General features: G+C 44.1%; 2 protein-coding genes across 2 annotated transcripts; both read left to right on the forward strand.

The window, feature by feature from the left end:
- The first annotated feature begins 1,237 nt into the window (after nucleotides 1–1,237).
- Nucleotides 1,238–13,245, forward strand: LOC147019145 (juxtaposed with another zinc finger protein 1-like). Its single transcript, XM_085899454.1, has 4 exons — nucleotides 1,238–1,488; nucleotides 8,033–8,229; nucleotides 8,773–8,944; nucleotides 12,849–13,245. The coding sequence occupies exons 1-4, from the start codon at nucleotides 1,376–1,378 to the stop codon at nucleotides 12,853–12,855; spliced, it is 489 nt and encodes a 162-aa protein (XP_085755580.1). The 5' UTR covers nucleotides 1,238–1,375; the 3' UTR covers nucleotides 12,856–13,245.
- Nucleotides 8,953–13,245, forward strand: LOC147019146 (uncharacterized). Its single transcript, XM_085899453.1, has one exon. The coding sequence runs from the start codon at nucleotides 11,722–11,724 to the stop codon at nucleotides 12,367–12,369; it is 648 nt and encodes a 215-aa protein (XP_085755579.1). The 5' UTR covers nucleotides 8,953–11,721; the 3' UTR covers nucleotides 12,370–13,245.
- Nucleotides 13,246–14,660: the final 1,415 nt, after the last annotated feature.

The raw sequence follows: 14,660 nt of genomic DNA on the forward strand, positions 1-14,660 counted from the left end.
GGTTGCACTTTCTTCATCTGAGACATCTGAAAAAAAAATTTAAAAAATATGTACAAAGTGATTACTAACATACACACTTCTGAGACAAGCTTATTTTCTCTTGAACAAATATTCATTCTTGTATTTGTAGATAATAAGAGAACAAAAAAATCTTCGTTGGAGATAAAACCATTAAACCATTAAAATTAAAATAACAATATTGTTATAGATAACAGCTCCACCACCAACTCCCTGCACGTTGCCAATGCAGCTTCTTATAGCCCGAGGGGAGAAGCATTGGTGGTTTCGCCACCCGAAATCGGCGCTTCCCCCTTTCACCTCTGAACCTTCACCCCAGGCTGGCTCCGCCCCTTTCACCTCTGATTGGCTGGCCCTTTCCAGGGCAAAGCCCGTCTTGATCCGTTTATGCAAATCGGCCGTTTGGATTTGCCTCTGAAACAGTTTGCCTCTGTTTGCTGATGAGGGCGCTGTGTTGTGGAGATGGCGTGGTTGTGGAGAATAAACTATACTGCAATAATTCTGAAACTCGATAATAATAAGCACACGAAATACTCGTAACATTTCATTTTCTATCTCAAAAACCATAAGACGCATGAGAAAATGGGAAGAAAATGGTAAACAATCGGTCAGTTGCAGACGGGTAAACCATATTTCATTTCTTTGTTCCTTTCTCTCAGGTTCCTTTCCAAGTATTTTCACCTTCTTTTATAAGATTTGAGAGCCATTTTAGGGAACAATCCTTATTGCTCACGTACAATAGCAGTTCACATTCCCCGAAGATTGCTGTTTCTCGGGGTTTCTGCATCTGCGTACTGAGCATTCTGCGGTGGATTACGTCATCCTTAAAGTCCCTTGTTTGTTCACCAGCCCAGCTCGGGATCCCAACATCAATGAGTTGTTGCTCATAATGGTAACAACAAACATTCCAAGTTCGTCAAACTTCTTCTGATGAAAGGAATTGTAACAGCTTGTCTTGCCACGTGTTGGAATATGGTTGTTTACCTGCATGCTGAGTCTTGTCATGTGTTGGAATATATATTAATTTTTTTAAACCTGCAAGGTGAGTGTTGTCATGTGTTAGAAAAGGTTTTGTTTTTGTTTTTGTTTTTACCTGCAAGGTGAGTGTTGTCATTTGTTGGAATATGGTTGTTTATCTGCATGCTGAGTCTTGTCATGTGTTGGAATATATATTTATTTATTTTTAAACCTGCAAGGTGAGTGTTGTCATGTGTTAGAAAAGGTTTTGTTTTTGTTTTTGTTTTTACCTGCAAGGTGAGTGTTGTCATTTGTTGGAATATGGTTGTTTATCTGCAAGGTTAGTCTTGTTACGTGTTGAAATAAGGTTGTTTACCTGTGAAGTGAGTCTTGCCACCTGATGGAATATTCTTGCTTAATCTTTGCTGTCTTGTCCCCAGATTGGGACCCTCGAGCAGTGGAAATTCTGGAGGAGCAGCAGCCCATGTGCATTTCTATGAGCTACATATGCAGGTAGTTGTGAATGTTACTGATTGGACAGTGGTAGTGCCTACAGTGGCAAAAGGAATGGATGAAGGAGTGAATGAATAAATTTGAACATAATTATTTTTTATGCCTCCCCTGACAAAGTTGCCGGAGACATTATGTTTTCTGGTTGTCCGATGGGTTGGCTGTCCATCTGTGATGGGTTTTTGTCACCGTGACAACTTCAAAACAGCAGAAGGGATCAAAGTCAAACTTGGTACAAGTATATATAATGATGCAAAGATTAACCGTTTACATTATGGGGTCAAGAGGTCAGCAGGCCTGCAAGGTAAAATTCTGTTACCGCACTAACTTCTGAAACAGTGATGGAATTTTTACCATCTTGGAAGAGTCTACATGATGATACAAAGATGAACTGACTAGATTTTGCCGTCGACGGTCAGAGGTCCTGTCAGGTGAATGGCTGGAGCGATCGACGTCAAACTTGGTGCAAGTATTTATAATGATGTAAAGATAAATTGATTAGATTATGGGATCAAAAGATCAAAGGTCAGAGGTCCTGTTAGGTAAAAATTCTGTTACCGTGCTAACTTGGGACACAGTGATGGGATTTGACCGAACTGTATAAGTTTACTGTACGATGCAAAGATGAACTGATTCGATTTTGGCATCAAGAGATCAAAGATCAGAGGTAATGTCAGGTACAAATGTAACACTTGAGAACAGCTAAATATATTTGAATCAAACTTGGTACAAGTATGTATAATGATGTAACAATGTGGGTTGAGGAATATTGGTCGATGTCGTGATGTCGAAGAGTGCCGTTCTAGTTTCACTTATTTGGCTCACAGAAGAACTGCAATACCAATCACAAACAAACACACGGGACAACGTGCACTTGATTTCAAACAAACATGGTGGCTGAGCTCAGGGGAAGTGATGTCACCATAGGAATATATGTACATTAAAATGGTTGGTCCAGTGTTTAGCACAGCATTTGTGGCAGCCATCTTGGAATATGTGTGATGATGGCACCTTCAAGGAAGTCATGCAGCAGCAGTGGGACAGAATGTTTTGCGATTAACTGCACAAACCAACAAACTGGGATAAAACAACACGGTCAAAGCTTCCACAAGTGAGTCGTGATTATTCATAATTTTGATGATGAACCGTATTCAGCTATTATGAGCTTGATTATTTCAGCAGAGTAAATTGGCCATGCTACGTTGATTGTCTTCAACTCGGTCGGCCTCGAGGCTGTTATTGTCAATACCACTGACGATGGAAGCCAGTGAGACTGTGATTGCATTTAATTGATTGGGACTGATGGTGGGTGGTATCAGCACCGATGAGAATGGGGTTTGGGGGAGATTGCTGCCCTGGGCCCCGATGAGAGGCCCAAGCTTCACCCGTATTTTTTATATTTTGTTAAACAGTCCAGTGAAACCCCTCGTCGGCTCGTCCTCACTTCCTCATCGTTTGATGAGTTAAGAGTTATGGCCAGTGAAAGATCATGTTATGCCCTGTTTGAAGTCCCACGTTCTTGCGGGGTTGGCTGGGGGAAGTTTGGCTCAAGTCTTTTTTTCACGAACCAGCTGGTCAGGTGTGACATTCGACTGAGGTTTGGGCAATAATTAATAATTTTTTCAGGCTGCAGGCAATAGTTTGCTGACTCTTCGCGAAGGATCCAGTGGGATCTTTAACTGCCACCAGCTCATGTTGGTGATGAGATGCCCAGTTTAACGTCCATGGGAGGGACGGCACACATATTTATGAATCAGCCAGTCTGGAAAACACCGCGATTACAGTTTATTGCTGGGCCAAGATTCAAACTCAGGCTAGAAAAGCAAAAGCAGCATCGAATGCCGCCACAAACGCACGGACAGACACGAACTTCAACTTGTGTCATGGATTTGTTAACACTGTCGGGTCCAGCCGGGGGCGCGTGGGATGGAAGTTGGCAGATGCGCCCACCAGAACAGAAACGCAGGGGTTTATTCTTGAACCCACAACGAGTAGACAAACACAAGTAAATTTAACAAATAATAATTTAATGAACATAAATCAAAGATTTATAGTGAAAATAACTCAAGGGTGAAAATGAAATGTGAGGTCAAACTAAATCCTAATTTGAGGCGTCTCTCCTCAGTTACAAACACAGGTGAGGAAAAAGATAAAAATAAAATAAATTCCCCCCTTTTATGCCGGTACGCAGCCGTGCATCCAGAGGTGACCTTTCGGAGCCTCACAGTCGTTGAACCATGAAGCCACCTCATGCGAAAACGCACCAAAAAAATGTTGCCAAGTCGCTTCTCACCAGTGTGACCACTCCTCATTTTCATAAATGAAAGAATTCACAAGATTTCGGAAAAGTGATGATAATAGAAAACCTATATGCCAAGAAAACCTACAGAAAACCAAGACTCCAAAGTGAACAACGAATAGCCAAGATCTTGTGAAAAAAGCCAATGAGTGGTCACACTGCTTCTCACGGCTCATGTACCTGGGGTAATTCACGCAGACGGTCTCCAATGCCAGGGCCCCAAACCACCATACAGTTTCTTGTCACGATCGAGATTGTCGATCCCGCTGCTTTCTTAACACCAGGTCCGCTCACAGCAAAGGGCGCCGCCTTTCTCTTTGAACATAACAATGGGACAATTGCTGAGGCTCCGAGATCAGGCCAAGAGATGCGCTCTTCTTTTCCTCTTCTCTTCTCTTCTCTTCTCAGAAACGTACAAACTTCACAACCCATCGAACGTCTTGTTCCAGCACGCGAGCAAATTCACACAGCATGAAAAACGAGAATCACACAGCCATCTTGACAGTGTCGAGGATAAGCCAGAGAGGTCCTATCTGTTCTGACCGCCATCTCCACACTCTCATCCTCCCTTTTCCGTCACACATACCAATCGTCAGCCTCGGGGGCGCGGCCTGCCGGTACGATTGCGGGAAGGCAGGGTTTTTGCCTGCTCGGAACCGTTCGGCTCTGTTGTTGGCGTAAAAAATGTTCTTTTATTTCCAGCTTCGTAAATGCCAAAATGAAGGAAAAGGTCAAGGGGGAAATCGCATACCGGGAGAACTAGCCGTAAACCCTACCTCATAAACACAGCACCACCCCCATGTGGTGACACATTACAAATTACGCTCTCAGTTTTCCCAATTTTGTTTACATATAGATGTCTCCTTACCATCCACGGACCATGCTGCACTATACAATTCTATATTTACGATGAAATTCCTCTGTCGATCCCCCCCCAAACATAACAATACTTTCTTTATTTACTTTTCAAAACATATGCTTTGAGCTAAAATGCTGCTGCTGTTATTTTGCTTTGTTGATAGCCTTGTTGCTGTTCCAATTTAGGATCCTCCTTAAATAATGTTATTTTTAAAAGTTACATCAGAGCGATTAAGGAGTGAAAATGCTGTGAGTGCGGCGATTCTAATTGGAAGCCACAGTTGCCTCTCAATCTGTCTGACCGCAGAGTGTTTTTTTTGGAGCTGGCGGCCTCAGGACCAGATGTCGGGCAAAGGTCCGACAAGCTCTCTTGTGATAAAAGCAGACCCTGGATCTAAAACATTATATTGTAAGGTTAAAAGAGCCATTACAAAATGGGTGGGAATGTCTGTCAGTCTCTGAACATTTCTGTTTTTTGCCTCTCCTCCCTTATTATTATTATTTTGCTTCTCATGGAATGCTATCCAACTCAAGGCAATCACAGTTCCTTCCACAAAGCTCAGAACAAGTGTGTGTCTCTCCTCAGGAGAGCCAGAAAATAACATATTTCTAATCTGAAGTCTGAACTCTCAAACCTGTCTGCCTTCTCCAAATCCTGGTGCCATCTAGTTAAGTCTGTTTCTGGTCGTTGTTCCCCCTCCATCCCCTCCATTACCTGAAATGGCTGCACAGCTGACACTGCACATGAAAAGGCTGAATGCCTAAACTCTGTGTTTGCTTCTAAATCGTGTGTCCCAAACCCATCGCTTTCTGGACTCACCTTACCCAGTCACACCCAGCTGTTCCTGGACTCTGTGTCCTTTTCTCCTAACAAGGTGGAGAGCTTGCTGTCAGACCTCGACTCGTATTCTGCAATCGGTACAGACGGCATCAGCCCATATCAGCCCATCAGTGTCCGTAAAACCTGCTCTGCTACTCTTGCTTACCCTCTCTCTGTTCTATTCACCCTCTCATTTGCTCAAGGTCATCTGCCATCTGCTTGGAAATCAGTAAACATTTACCGCTCTGCATAAAAAGGTGCAAAAACAGATCCCTGCAACTCCAGACCAATCAGCAATCTCCCAATCAAAAGCAGGGTTATGTAATCTATCATCCCTTCGAAAATTAAATCCTTCCTCTTCAAGGAAATATAAGGAATTGCAAGGAATTTTTACGTGCAGGAGGAGGCCTTTGGGCCCATCATGTCTGTACTGCACCAACACCAGATTTAATCAATCCGTCAATTCCCCTTCCCTTCGTGTGCAGCCTTTTGGCTGCTACACTGGTACTCATTTTGCTGACCTCGGAAGGATGCCAGGCTGTGTTAACCCCTTGGTGTTAATTCAGTGGCAAACGGGACTAGGATCCCAAGCCACCACCCGATTCGCTCAGCCAACACCGGGTTCTCAATGGTCAACACCAGGTAAACATTCTCTTCATTTCCGATCATCAATTTGGATTCAGACCCGGTTACTTTACCTTGGATATGCTGCTTCTGCTCTCCCAACAATGGATGGAGATCCTCAATGCCAGACATGACATCAGAGCCATCTCATTCGGCACATCGCTTGCTTTTATACAGTCTGGTACCCTGCCCTTCTCACCAAACTCTCTTCCTATGGTATCCAAGGACATCTCCATTCATGGCTCGCAGACTTACTCTCCTGTCACAGCCATTGTGTGCCCCTTCATGGAGTTTTCATGCCCTCTTCCTGTCCAGGCTGGAGTTCCTCAAGGCAATGTTCTGGGCCCTGTTCTTTTTATGGTTTTCATAAATGATCTCTCTGACTCTGTAAAATCCTCTATCTCTTTGCTGATGACTCCACCCTCTGCCGAAGCAACTGTCATCCCTCAGATTGGCAAGCAGCAGCCACTTCACTCTCCTCAGGTCTGGATAAAATCACAAACTGGTCCAACATGTGGAACATGTCTTTCAATCCTGAGAAATCTCACACTCTCACGATGTCTTTCTGAAGGGACCGTTTTGACCCCCCCTCCCCTTCTACTTTCTCAACAATATTTTGGAAGAAGTCCTTTCATTTAAGCTTCTGAGTCTCACTATCTGCCATGATGTTTCCTGGGAAAGCTGCATTTCCAAACTGGCCTCCAAAGCCAGTCGCCGACTGGGAATCCTTCACCCTGCAAAGTCCTTCCAAGGCCCACCTGAGTTCCTCACCGCATACAAAGATTTTGTCCGCAGCTTGATGGAGTACTGCTCTCCCCTATGGGCTGGTGCTCCTGCCTCTCCCCTTTCTCAGGTTTACACTGCGGAAGCCAAGGCATTTAGGATCATTGGTATCTCCCGCGATGAGGCTGAGTCTTTGGGCCTCTCACTCTCTCACTGCAGGCAGGTCGGTGGTCTTTGTGGCTTCGACCGTCACCTCTCCGGTTTCGCCCCCCCCCCTCGGCTCTGTCTGCGATACGTCCCACCCATATTTCTCTCCAGGGCGCTCTTTGTCCGCCAGCAACCACCTTCTCGTAAAACTACCAAAATCACGAATCACTGCTCACCTTCACTCTTTCATTCCTTTGTTTTTCCGCCTTTGGAATAAACTCCCACACTCTCTTTCATCCCATTCTTCTCTCCAGGCCTTCAAAACATTCATTCACCACCATCTTTTATGTTCCCCCATCCAAAACTTTGATCTTTTCTACCCCCATGAAGCCACCACAAACCCACCTCCTTCAAATTCCTTGCTTTCCTTCCTGAAAGTCCCTGTAGTGTCCATCTTGTACACCCCATGTTCCCCACCCCATCCCTCTCTCTTCCACAGATCTCTGAATTTCTCTGTTTCCCATTGTTTTGTCCTTCCCTCTCCCCCCCCCCCTTTTGTCTTATGACAATGTATTCCAAAAAGAAATAAAATGCAAGTCATCAAAGATGCGAGTGATTATCAAAAGAGCAGTCTTGCTTGGAAGACTGTTCGAAAAAAATAACAAGAAGGAAGTCAAACATCACTGGTGGGATTTACGACGAGTTATTGGTGCCAGTCATGCATCATCGTGTGGTGTGCGACAGTCTCCGACAATCACCGACACGGCGCAATATATTGACCAATTATACTTCAGCTTCAGTATCTTCTGGCCATAGCATCATATAATCTGCAGCATTTTTTAAACAGTCGCCTCTGTGAACTCTGAATACCAAAAAGGTATTGGGAAAGTTAAATGTAGTATCATGAGCCTCAGATGTGTTTCCTTAAGTATTCAGCAAACCTTCAGAAGCATTTAAAAAAATTGTTTTGTTTTATTTCACCTTTCCTGGGTCATCCTCTCCACACCCAAATGCTCGAATATCAGAAACTTTTTATTCTACCGAGTGGATCTCGCACAAGGATGTGTATGTTCTAGGGCCCATATTGATACGACACGACGCAACACTGAGTTGATGAAGAAAGACAACCAGGACGAGGTCATGCTCACAACTCGAAGTGTGCATCCATCTTCCTGTAAGGTCGAAAAGGAACCACAAAACTGTGTCGGACTAACGTCTGTGGTCATCCCTCCGGATACACCACCCTCCTCTCTCCTTTGTGACACTGTGTCGGGTGAGTCTGATAGCGATGGCCTCACGCTCACCATCACTCTCTTTTTTTTGTTTGTTTTTTTAATTGTTTCTTTTGCCCCGAATTTCCTTCCGGTTTGAGAATCCTCATTATTTTAAGGAAGTGACCTTTGAGAGTGATATTGTATTTGTTTTATATTGTTTGATCACTTCATCACATGCCAGTGCGGATTGAGCTTTCATTTGCTGTGTTTGTCATTCGCAAATTTGTCCGAGCAATTACCGTTTCATATTTCAGGTTGCTCATTGTGTGGTTGAAAGGTCAAAGAAGACTTTGGTACCTGCTCGTAAAATTGACGATTAACCTCCAATATGTAGCGTGTTGAAGATTTATGAATCAAGTGGGTCTTTTGGAGTCAGATTTTGTTTTCCGATATTTAGATATCCAGGCCCGAGTGAGATGCAGTGTCACAAGGCCCAGTTTTTATTCCGCTTCACTTGCTTATCATGACGACCTTTAAGATTTTACCACGGGAGTAATTTTTATGCTTTACTTGTGCATCTGAGTTGTTGTGCCTTTGTGAAGCAGCAAGTAAATTTGGCGATGAGGAAGATGATCATAAGAAGTCAGATAGCGATGAATCATGGACCATGGAGAGCACCATTAACTCGAACACCATTTTGAAGGCGGTGTCGATGAATTTTCAGGAGGAGAAGCCATATGCCTGCCCAATGCCGGGCTGCAAAAGCGATACAAGGTAAGAGATCATTTTCACGATGGTGGTGAGCCAAAGCGATGAACAAATACAGAAATTAACTGAAACAAGTCTGAAGACTACAATGGTTGACGAGCGGTATTTGACGATGTACATTGTTTCAGAAGTCAAGGATGAGACAATGTGATAATGTTTGACCAAGTTATAAAAATGATCAACATGTTGTGGTACGAGTGACAGGTTATGAGCTGCAAAATGTCGAAAACCCGGTTTCATTCAACAACTTTAAAAATTTGACCTTTGCATAACCTTTAAAGGTCACAAAACAATGTTGTGGACATTAAAATAAGGAAACAGGATACGTGCTAAAGCTTAATGGAGTTAGTTCGTCGAAGAAGGTCAAAAACCCGGTTCGATTCCCACAACTTTGAAAATTTGACCTTTGTGAACTTTAAAGGTCAAAGGTCAAGGATTATGACCTTTGGTGCAAAACTTCCTCTGGAACATTCCAGGAACAATATAACATCATATAGGCTATATGGCATTTCGCACTCCTCGGATTATTCATTCTTTCATGACATCAGCGTAAAAACAAAGTTGAAGGGGGCGCCACGGGCAAGGTGTTCGAGATAGAGCAAAATGGTTTCAAGACTTGAGGTGGGGAATGACCTCAAGATTAAGCATAAAAAATATTGTCATCCGAGCTCTCAAAGTTTGGGCAGTCGTATGATTTTTATGTCAAAATTCGCAATTTTCTAAGTCGTGACCTTGTGGCCTTGACCTTGGGACGAAAATGAAAAATCGAGCTCTGTGGTGCTATGGAGGTGCCATTGGGCGAACCGAATACTGAAACCCCCGTCAGATTCGATAAGCCCCCAAGGAGAAGATGCAAATTTAAATCGGCTACCCCCTAAAATCACATTTTTTGGGCGTGGCTCCACCCATAATGGGTGCCCCATGCCTATTCTCAGGAAAACACAACTTGATCATGATATAAACCTCCCACCAAAATTTTATCAGATCGGATCAAAACCCACGGAGCTATGCACGGGACAGACAGACAGACATATAGACAGACAGACAGACAGACAAGCCAGAAGGCGAACATGGGGAGTCGCCTCCCCAATAGAACCTGACGCGATGGGCCCGTTCGATGGGGAATGACCTGAGGATTAAGCACAAGAAAATTCATCATTCTCGCTTCAATGGTTAATGCTGCAGATTGTTTTTTCGTTAAAATACCCCCACATTTTGAGCTTTTTCGGCCGTTGCTCGACAACAGAGGGATCCGTAGCAACGGTTCTTTCTCACACATAACCAGGATATACCATGAACCTACCATACCAGTTTCATGTATATCTGACTCATAGTCTCTGAGATATAACGAACCTCGTTTTTTATTGTTTTCGACCAGAGTTCATTCAAAGTCTATCTTCTCCGACAATTGTCGTAGGATTCAGCTGGAAATTTTTCACAATATGGCTGAATGTACTGCCCACAGTCGCTCATGGCCTGATTTTTTATTTTCGAAAAAATTTTTTTTTCTGTTTTTTCAAAAATTTCAAAGTCCCGTTGCTAGGCAACGGTGGCATCCATAGCAACGGTTCTCATTGACACACAACTCGGTCATGATATGAACCTACCCACCAAGTTTCATCGAAATCGCCATTGTATTAACAGAGCACTGGACCGAACAGACAGACAGACAGACAGACAAACATCTCAACGGAAAAACTGATAATCAGGGTAGAACAAATAGTCCATGGGCCCAGGCATATATCGGTACCATCTGAGGAAACCAAACTTTAGGGCTACTAAGTTATTGGTAGGGACTATATGATTATTTCAATATGTGATAACCGTTCCAGAAGAGCAGCTTAGTGTATGTATTTTGCATTTTTACCATTATACCATTCTGAGATATTGACGTTTTGGAGGAAAATCACACAATGGACTATTGACACATCCCATGAAGGTAATATCATTCAAAAACAGCTCAGGATATCCAGATTTGTTATCTGCACACTTACAACAAGCATACTTCCCATCTTGAGGCACAGATCGGCACCACGAACCCATTCGGACGGATTCCCATGGATCAGACGATCGAGGAGACTGTCAACAAAGACACACAGACACCTGGAGGAATGAAAGGATTCAGCCTGAATCCAGGAGCTGTGACCCGATACTATCTGACATCAGATTAGCGCAGTATGTACCTTGGGCACCTGAGGGATATGGTAGGTCGACGTCACTCCCAGCTGAACCATCCAGATCTGCAGTTACCTAGGATCCAGAGGGATGAGGTTGACATCCAATCCTTGGTGGATCTCATGGAGAACAGCTGGCTGGATCCACTTAGTCCTGCTTGTCAGCTTGTCGACCGCGACTGTTGCTCCTCCTGATGTCGCCAATGACCTCCTCGCGGCTCGCACGGTAGGAGAGGAGGAATACCAGGATTTCAAGAAGAAACGCCTGGAGACAAATCCACCAACTTCACAGTTCAATGACAAGATGACAAAAAGGAACTTGAAAACATTCACCCACATCCGGAAGAAACCAACCAGCAAAGCGCAGGCCAAAGAAATTGTTCTCAAGGCTGACAGGAACCGGTTTGGGCACATGATCCTCGTTGCTCAGAGTTGAGATCTGCACATGAGAGATGTCTTGGCGCACCCCTGGGGCCCTTGCCATGGTCAATTGCTAATGGCGATGGATCTCTGCGGAAGAAGAACAAAGCAACCCTTGCCAGAGAGCTGGAAAAGAGTGTTTCTCCCGCTGAAGTGATTGCAGAGCCATCAGCAACTGTCATTGATGGCATGAGCCTGGTACAGAAGATGAAAGGGAATGACAAGACGTTTTCACAGCTGGTTGAAGCGATACTGTCAACGGCTCTTCATGATGGAGCCCAGAGCAAACGCATTGATGTTGTCTTCGATGTTTACCGAGAGACGTCCATCAAAGACGCAGAGAGATGCAACAGAGGTGCAAGCACAGCGGGCCACAACATTCAGCAGTGGGGGAAACTGCTCTGCAGCTCTTCCAACAAGGCAAGTCTAATCAAGTTCCTGGTAGAGGAGTGGAAAGAACCAAAAAGCAGGGAGAAACTGAAGGCAAAGTTGCTCTATGTAACCTGCGAGGAGGTCTGCTACAAGCTCACCAAGGACCACTGGGAGGAAGTGGCAGAGCTGAAGTCCACGCAGGAGGAAGCAGACACCCGAATGCTTCTGCATGCTCTGCATGCAGCAGAGGCTGTGAACAAGGCTGTGGTGATCACTGCCGAAGATACAGATGTCCTCGTGCTGTGTCTTGCCTTCAATAAGGACATCCCATGCCCCGTGTATCAGAAGTGTGGTACGCAAACCCGCACACGGTTCCTAGACATTGACAAGCTTGCAAGATCGATGGGAGACAGTGTCTGTGATGCCCTGGTTGGGCTGCACGTGGCAAGAGTGGGGGAAAAATAGCACATTGACATGATTTAGAAAGAAAGGGTTAAACCGAGATAGTTGTTAGGGGTTGGGGTGGGGAGGGAGAGTTGGGAGAAATCTTCTCTTTCACAATCTTGAGTTTAAAGATGGTTTATTTTTGTATTTTTGTTTCAGACTTGTGGTGTTTCAGAATGTTCACTTCAAAAGCTTTAAGTAAATACGCAAAATTAACGGTGGAAAGAAAATGGGAATTTATTTAAAATGTTTTGGTCTTGCGGGGCACTTGGGGTGAACTACAACAATTGTGTCATGTCAATGATGATCAGGTAAAGCAAGACCGTTCTGACACGGGCTCGGTGCACGACCGAATAATGTTCACTGTACATTACATGAGCACGTGCATTGAAACTCAGATGTGAAGTGTCGGAATGAAATTATCGTGATTTCAAAATAGTTTAATCAAACATTATAATTTGCTTTTAATCGCTGTTTCCATAATTTGTTTATATTTCTAGAACTTGAATGGGATGAAGTATCATGCACAAAACGGACACCGTATGCAGACAGCTGTCTCAAAACCTTTTATATGCCACTGTGGAAGGAAGTACAAGACATGTCGGAGACTGATACGTCACAAAAATAACGTTCACCCTCCCGTCTCTCCTGAACTCGTCGAGAAAGTGCAAGAGTAGTTCTGGTGAAGTGTTGTTTCCATCTGTCTGCATCCTGCATACAATAACCGTCGGTTTGTGTGTTTGCTCCCACCAGAGACAAATGCGTCGAGTTCAGCAGTAGACCTTGTTCTTCATTTGACCAATGCGTTGAGACCATGATGATTTGTGATCCCTTCTGACATTCTTTACGCTTATAACTGTCAGATGATAAGCATTATTAAAATTTCTGTTTCTGGTTCCTCGTTGTGGTCACTTCTCTTCATCTTGTCCAAGATCTGCTTCAAAAAACAAAGTAATCCTTCCACATTCATCTGTGCTGCCGGAGATTTCATGTTCTCTGATTCCCATACCCACAACGTGTTTCCAATTACATTTCCCTCCAGAAGTATTGGAATGGTGAAGTCAAATTTGTTATTTTTGCTGTGTACTCAAGAAATTTGGATTTTTGATCAAAAGATAGATGAGGCAAGAGGACAGAAGCTCAGCTTTTATTTCTTGGTATTGTCGAAGCAGGTTTTCCAGCAACCTCAAAACAGTAAAAAAAAAAAAAAAGAGTACGAGGTTCGTCTAAAAAATAACCGGACTGACTTCACAGAAATTTTATCCCCAAAACTATATTGAAATCATAGCTTGTCCCCTTAAAAATAGTTTCCCTCCAGTCTCACACACTTGTCCATCCTCTTCTTACACGCTTCGATGCACCCCCGGAAGGTTTCTTCTGGAATCCTCCTGTTGTGGAATTTTGTTGTTAAAGCCGCGTCACACCTTGCCGTTTTAGCCAGCATATGCCGACGTATGAAAAATTTGGCGAATACGCTGGCACACGTCGAATACGTTATGGGTAAGTTTTGTGCACGTTAAGAGCACGCTGAAGCACGCTGGCAAACGTCGTAGTACGCCGAGCTCGTCGACAGATGACTCGCACATTTCGCATACGCGGGCCATGAGTTGTAGGCTCGTTATGTGATCGTTGACACACGTCGACACACGTTACTTGTAAGTTACTCATAAGTCGAAATACGTCGAGGTAATGTCTCGCTTACCCGAAACTTATTTCTTACTGATGAGTAACGTGCTTTGAACCTATGTGTAACATATCTCCAACGCATATTGACATATTTGATGTCTTCCGGACGACCACAGAACTTACTAAACATGTTTCTAACTTAGAGTTACCGTATAATGGCATATTGGCAGCGTTTAGGGGCATTGGTATATAAAAATTGGGTTCACAGGCGGAACCCGTCAGTGTTCCAGACTCCATGGTGAGCAGATGTCCATGTCATCCGTGAGATGGAGGATCCGCCAAGGCTGAGACGAGAATACCTACTAGCTGTCCTCTAACATCAACATGACCTCATCGATTTCACACTGTACCAGTTGCGTGCCAATAGAGCCAGGAGAAGAAGAGGTGAACGGAGGAGAAGGAACTGGGTGAGACCATGGATCGGGAGGCGACGGCAGTTTGGCATGTTTGACCAGCTCATGGTGGAACTCCGTAACGAGCAGTTCTTCGAAGTTTTCTTCAGCATGAAGGTGATGTTGACACTTCGATGTCAAGTGCGGTTATGATTTGAATCGTCGAGCAGCAGCCTTTTGATAGGCTACACCATGTGATCGTCGGCGATACGCTGCCGCGCGCTATGCGTAAGT

The sequence above is a fragment of the Eptatretus burgeri genome, chromosome 10, assembly GCF_056783735.1.
Source record: "Eptatretus burgeri isolate ZD-2024b chromosome 10, Ebu_testis_v1, whole genome shotgun sequence".
Lineage (NCBI taxonomy): Eukaryota > Metazoa > Chordata > Myxini > Myxiniformes > Myxinidae > Eptatretus > Eptatretus burgeri.

Coding starts and splice junctions, on each gene's coding strand:
- LOC147019145 (XM_085899454.1), top strand. CDS start 1,376: ATGGAATATTCTTGCTTAATCTTTGCTGTCTTGTCCCCAGATTGGGAC. Junction 1,489..8,032: donor TCTATGAGCTACATATGCAG/GTAGTTGTGAAT, acceptor TGTATGTTCTAG/GGCCCATATTGATACGACAC. Junction 8,230..8,772: donor CCTTTGTGACACTGTGTCGG/GTGAGTCTGATA, acceptor GCCTTTGTGAAG/CAGCAAGTAAATTTGGCGAT.
- LOC147019146 (XM_085899453.1), top strand. CDS start 11,722: ATGAGCCTGGTACAGAAGATGAAAGGGAATGACAAGACGTTTTCACAG.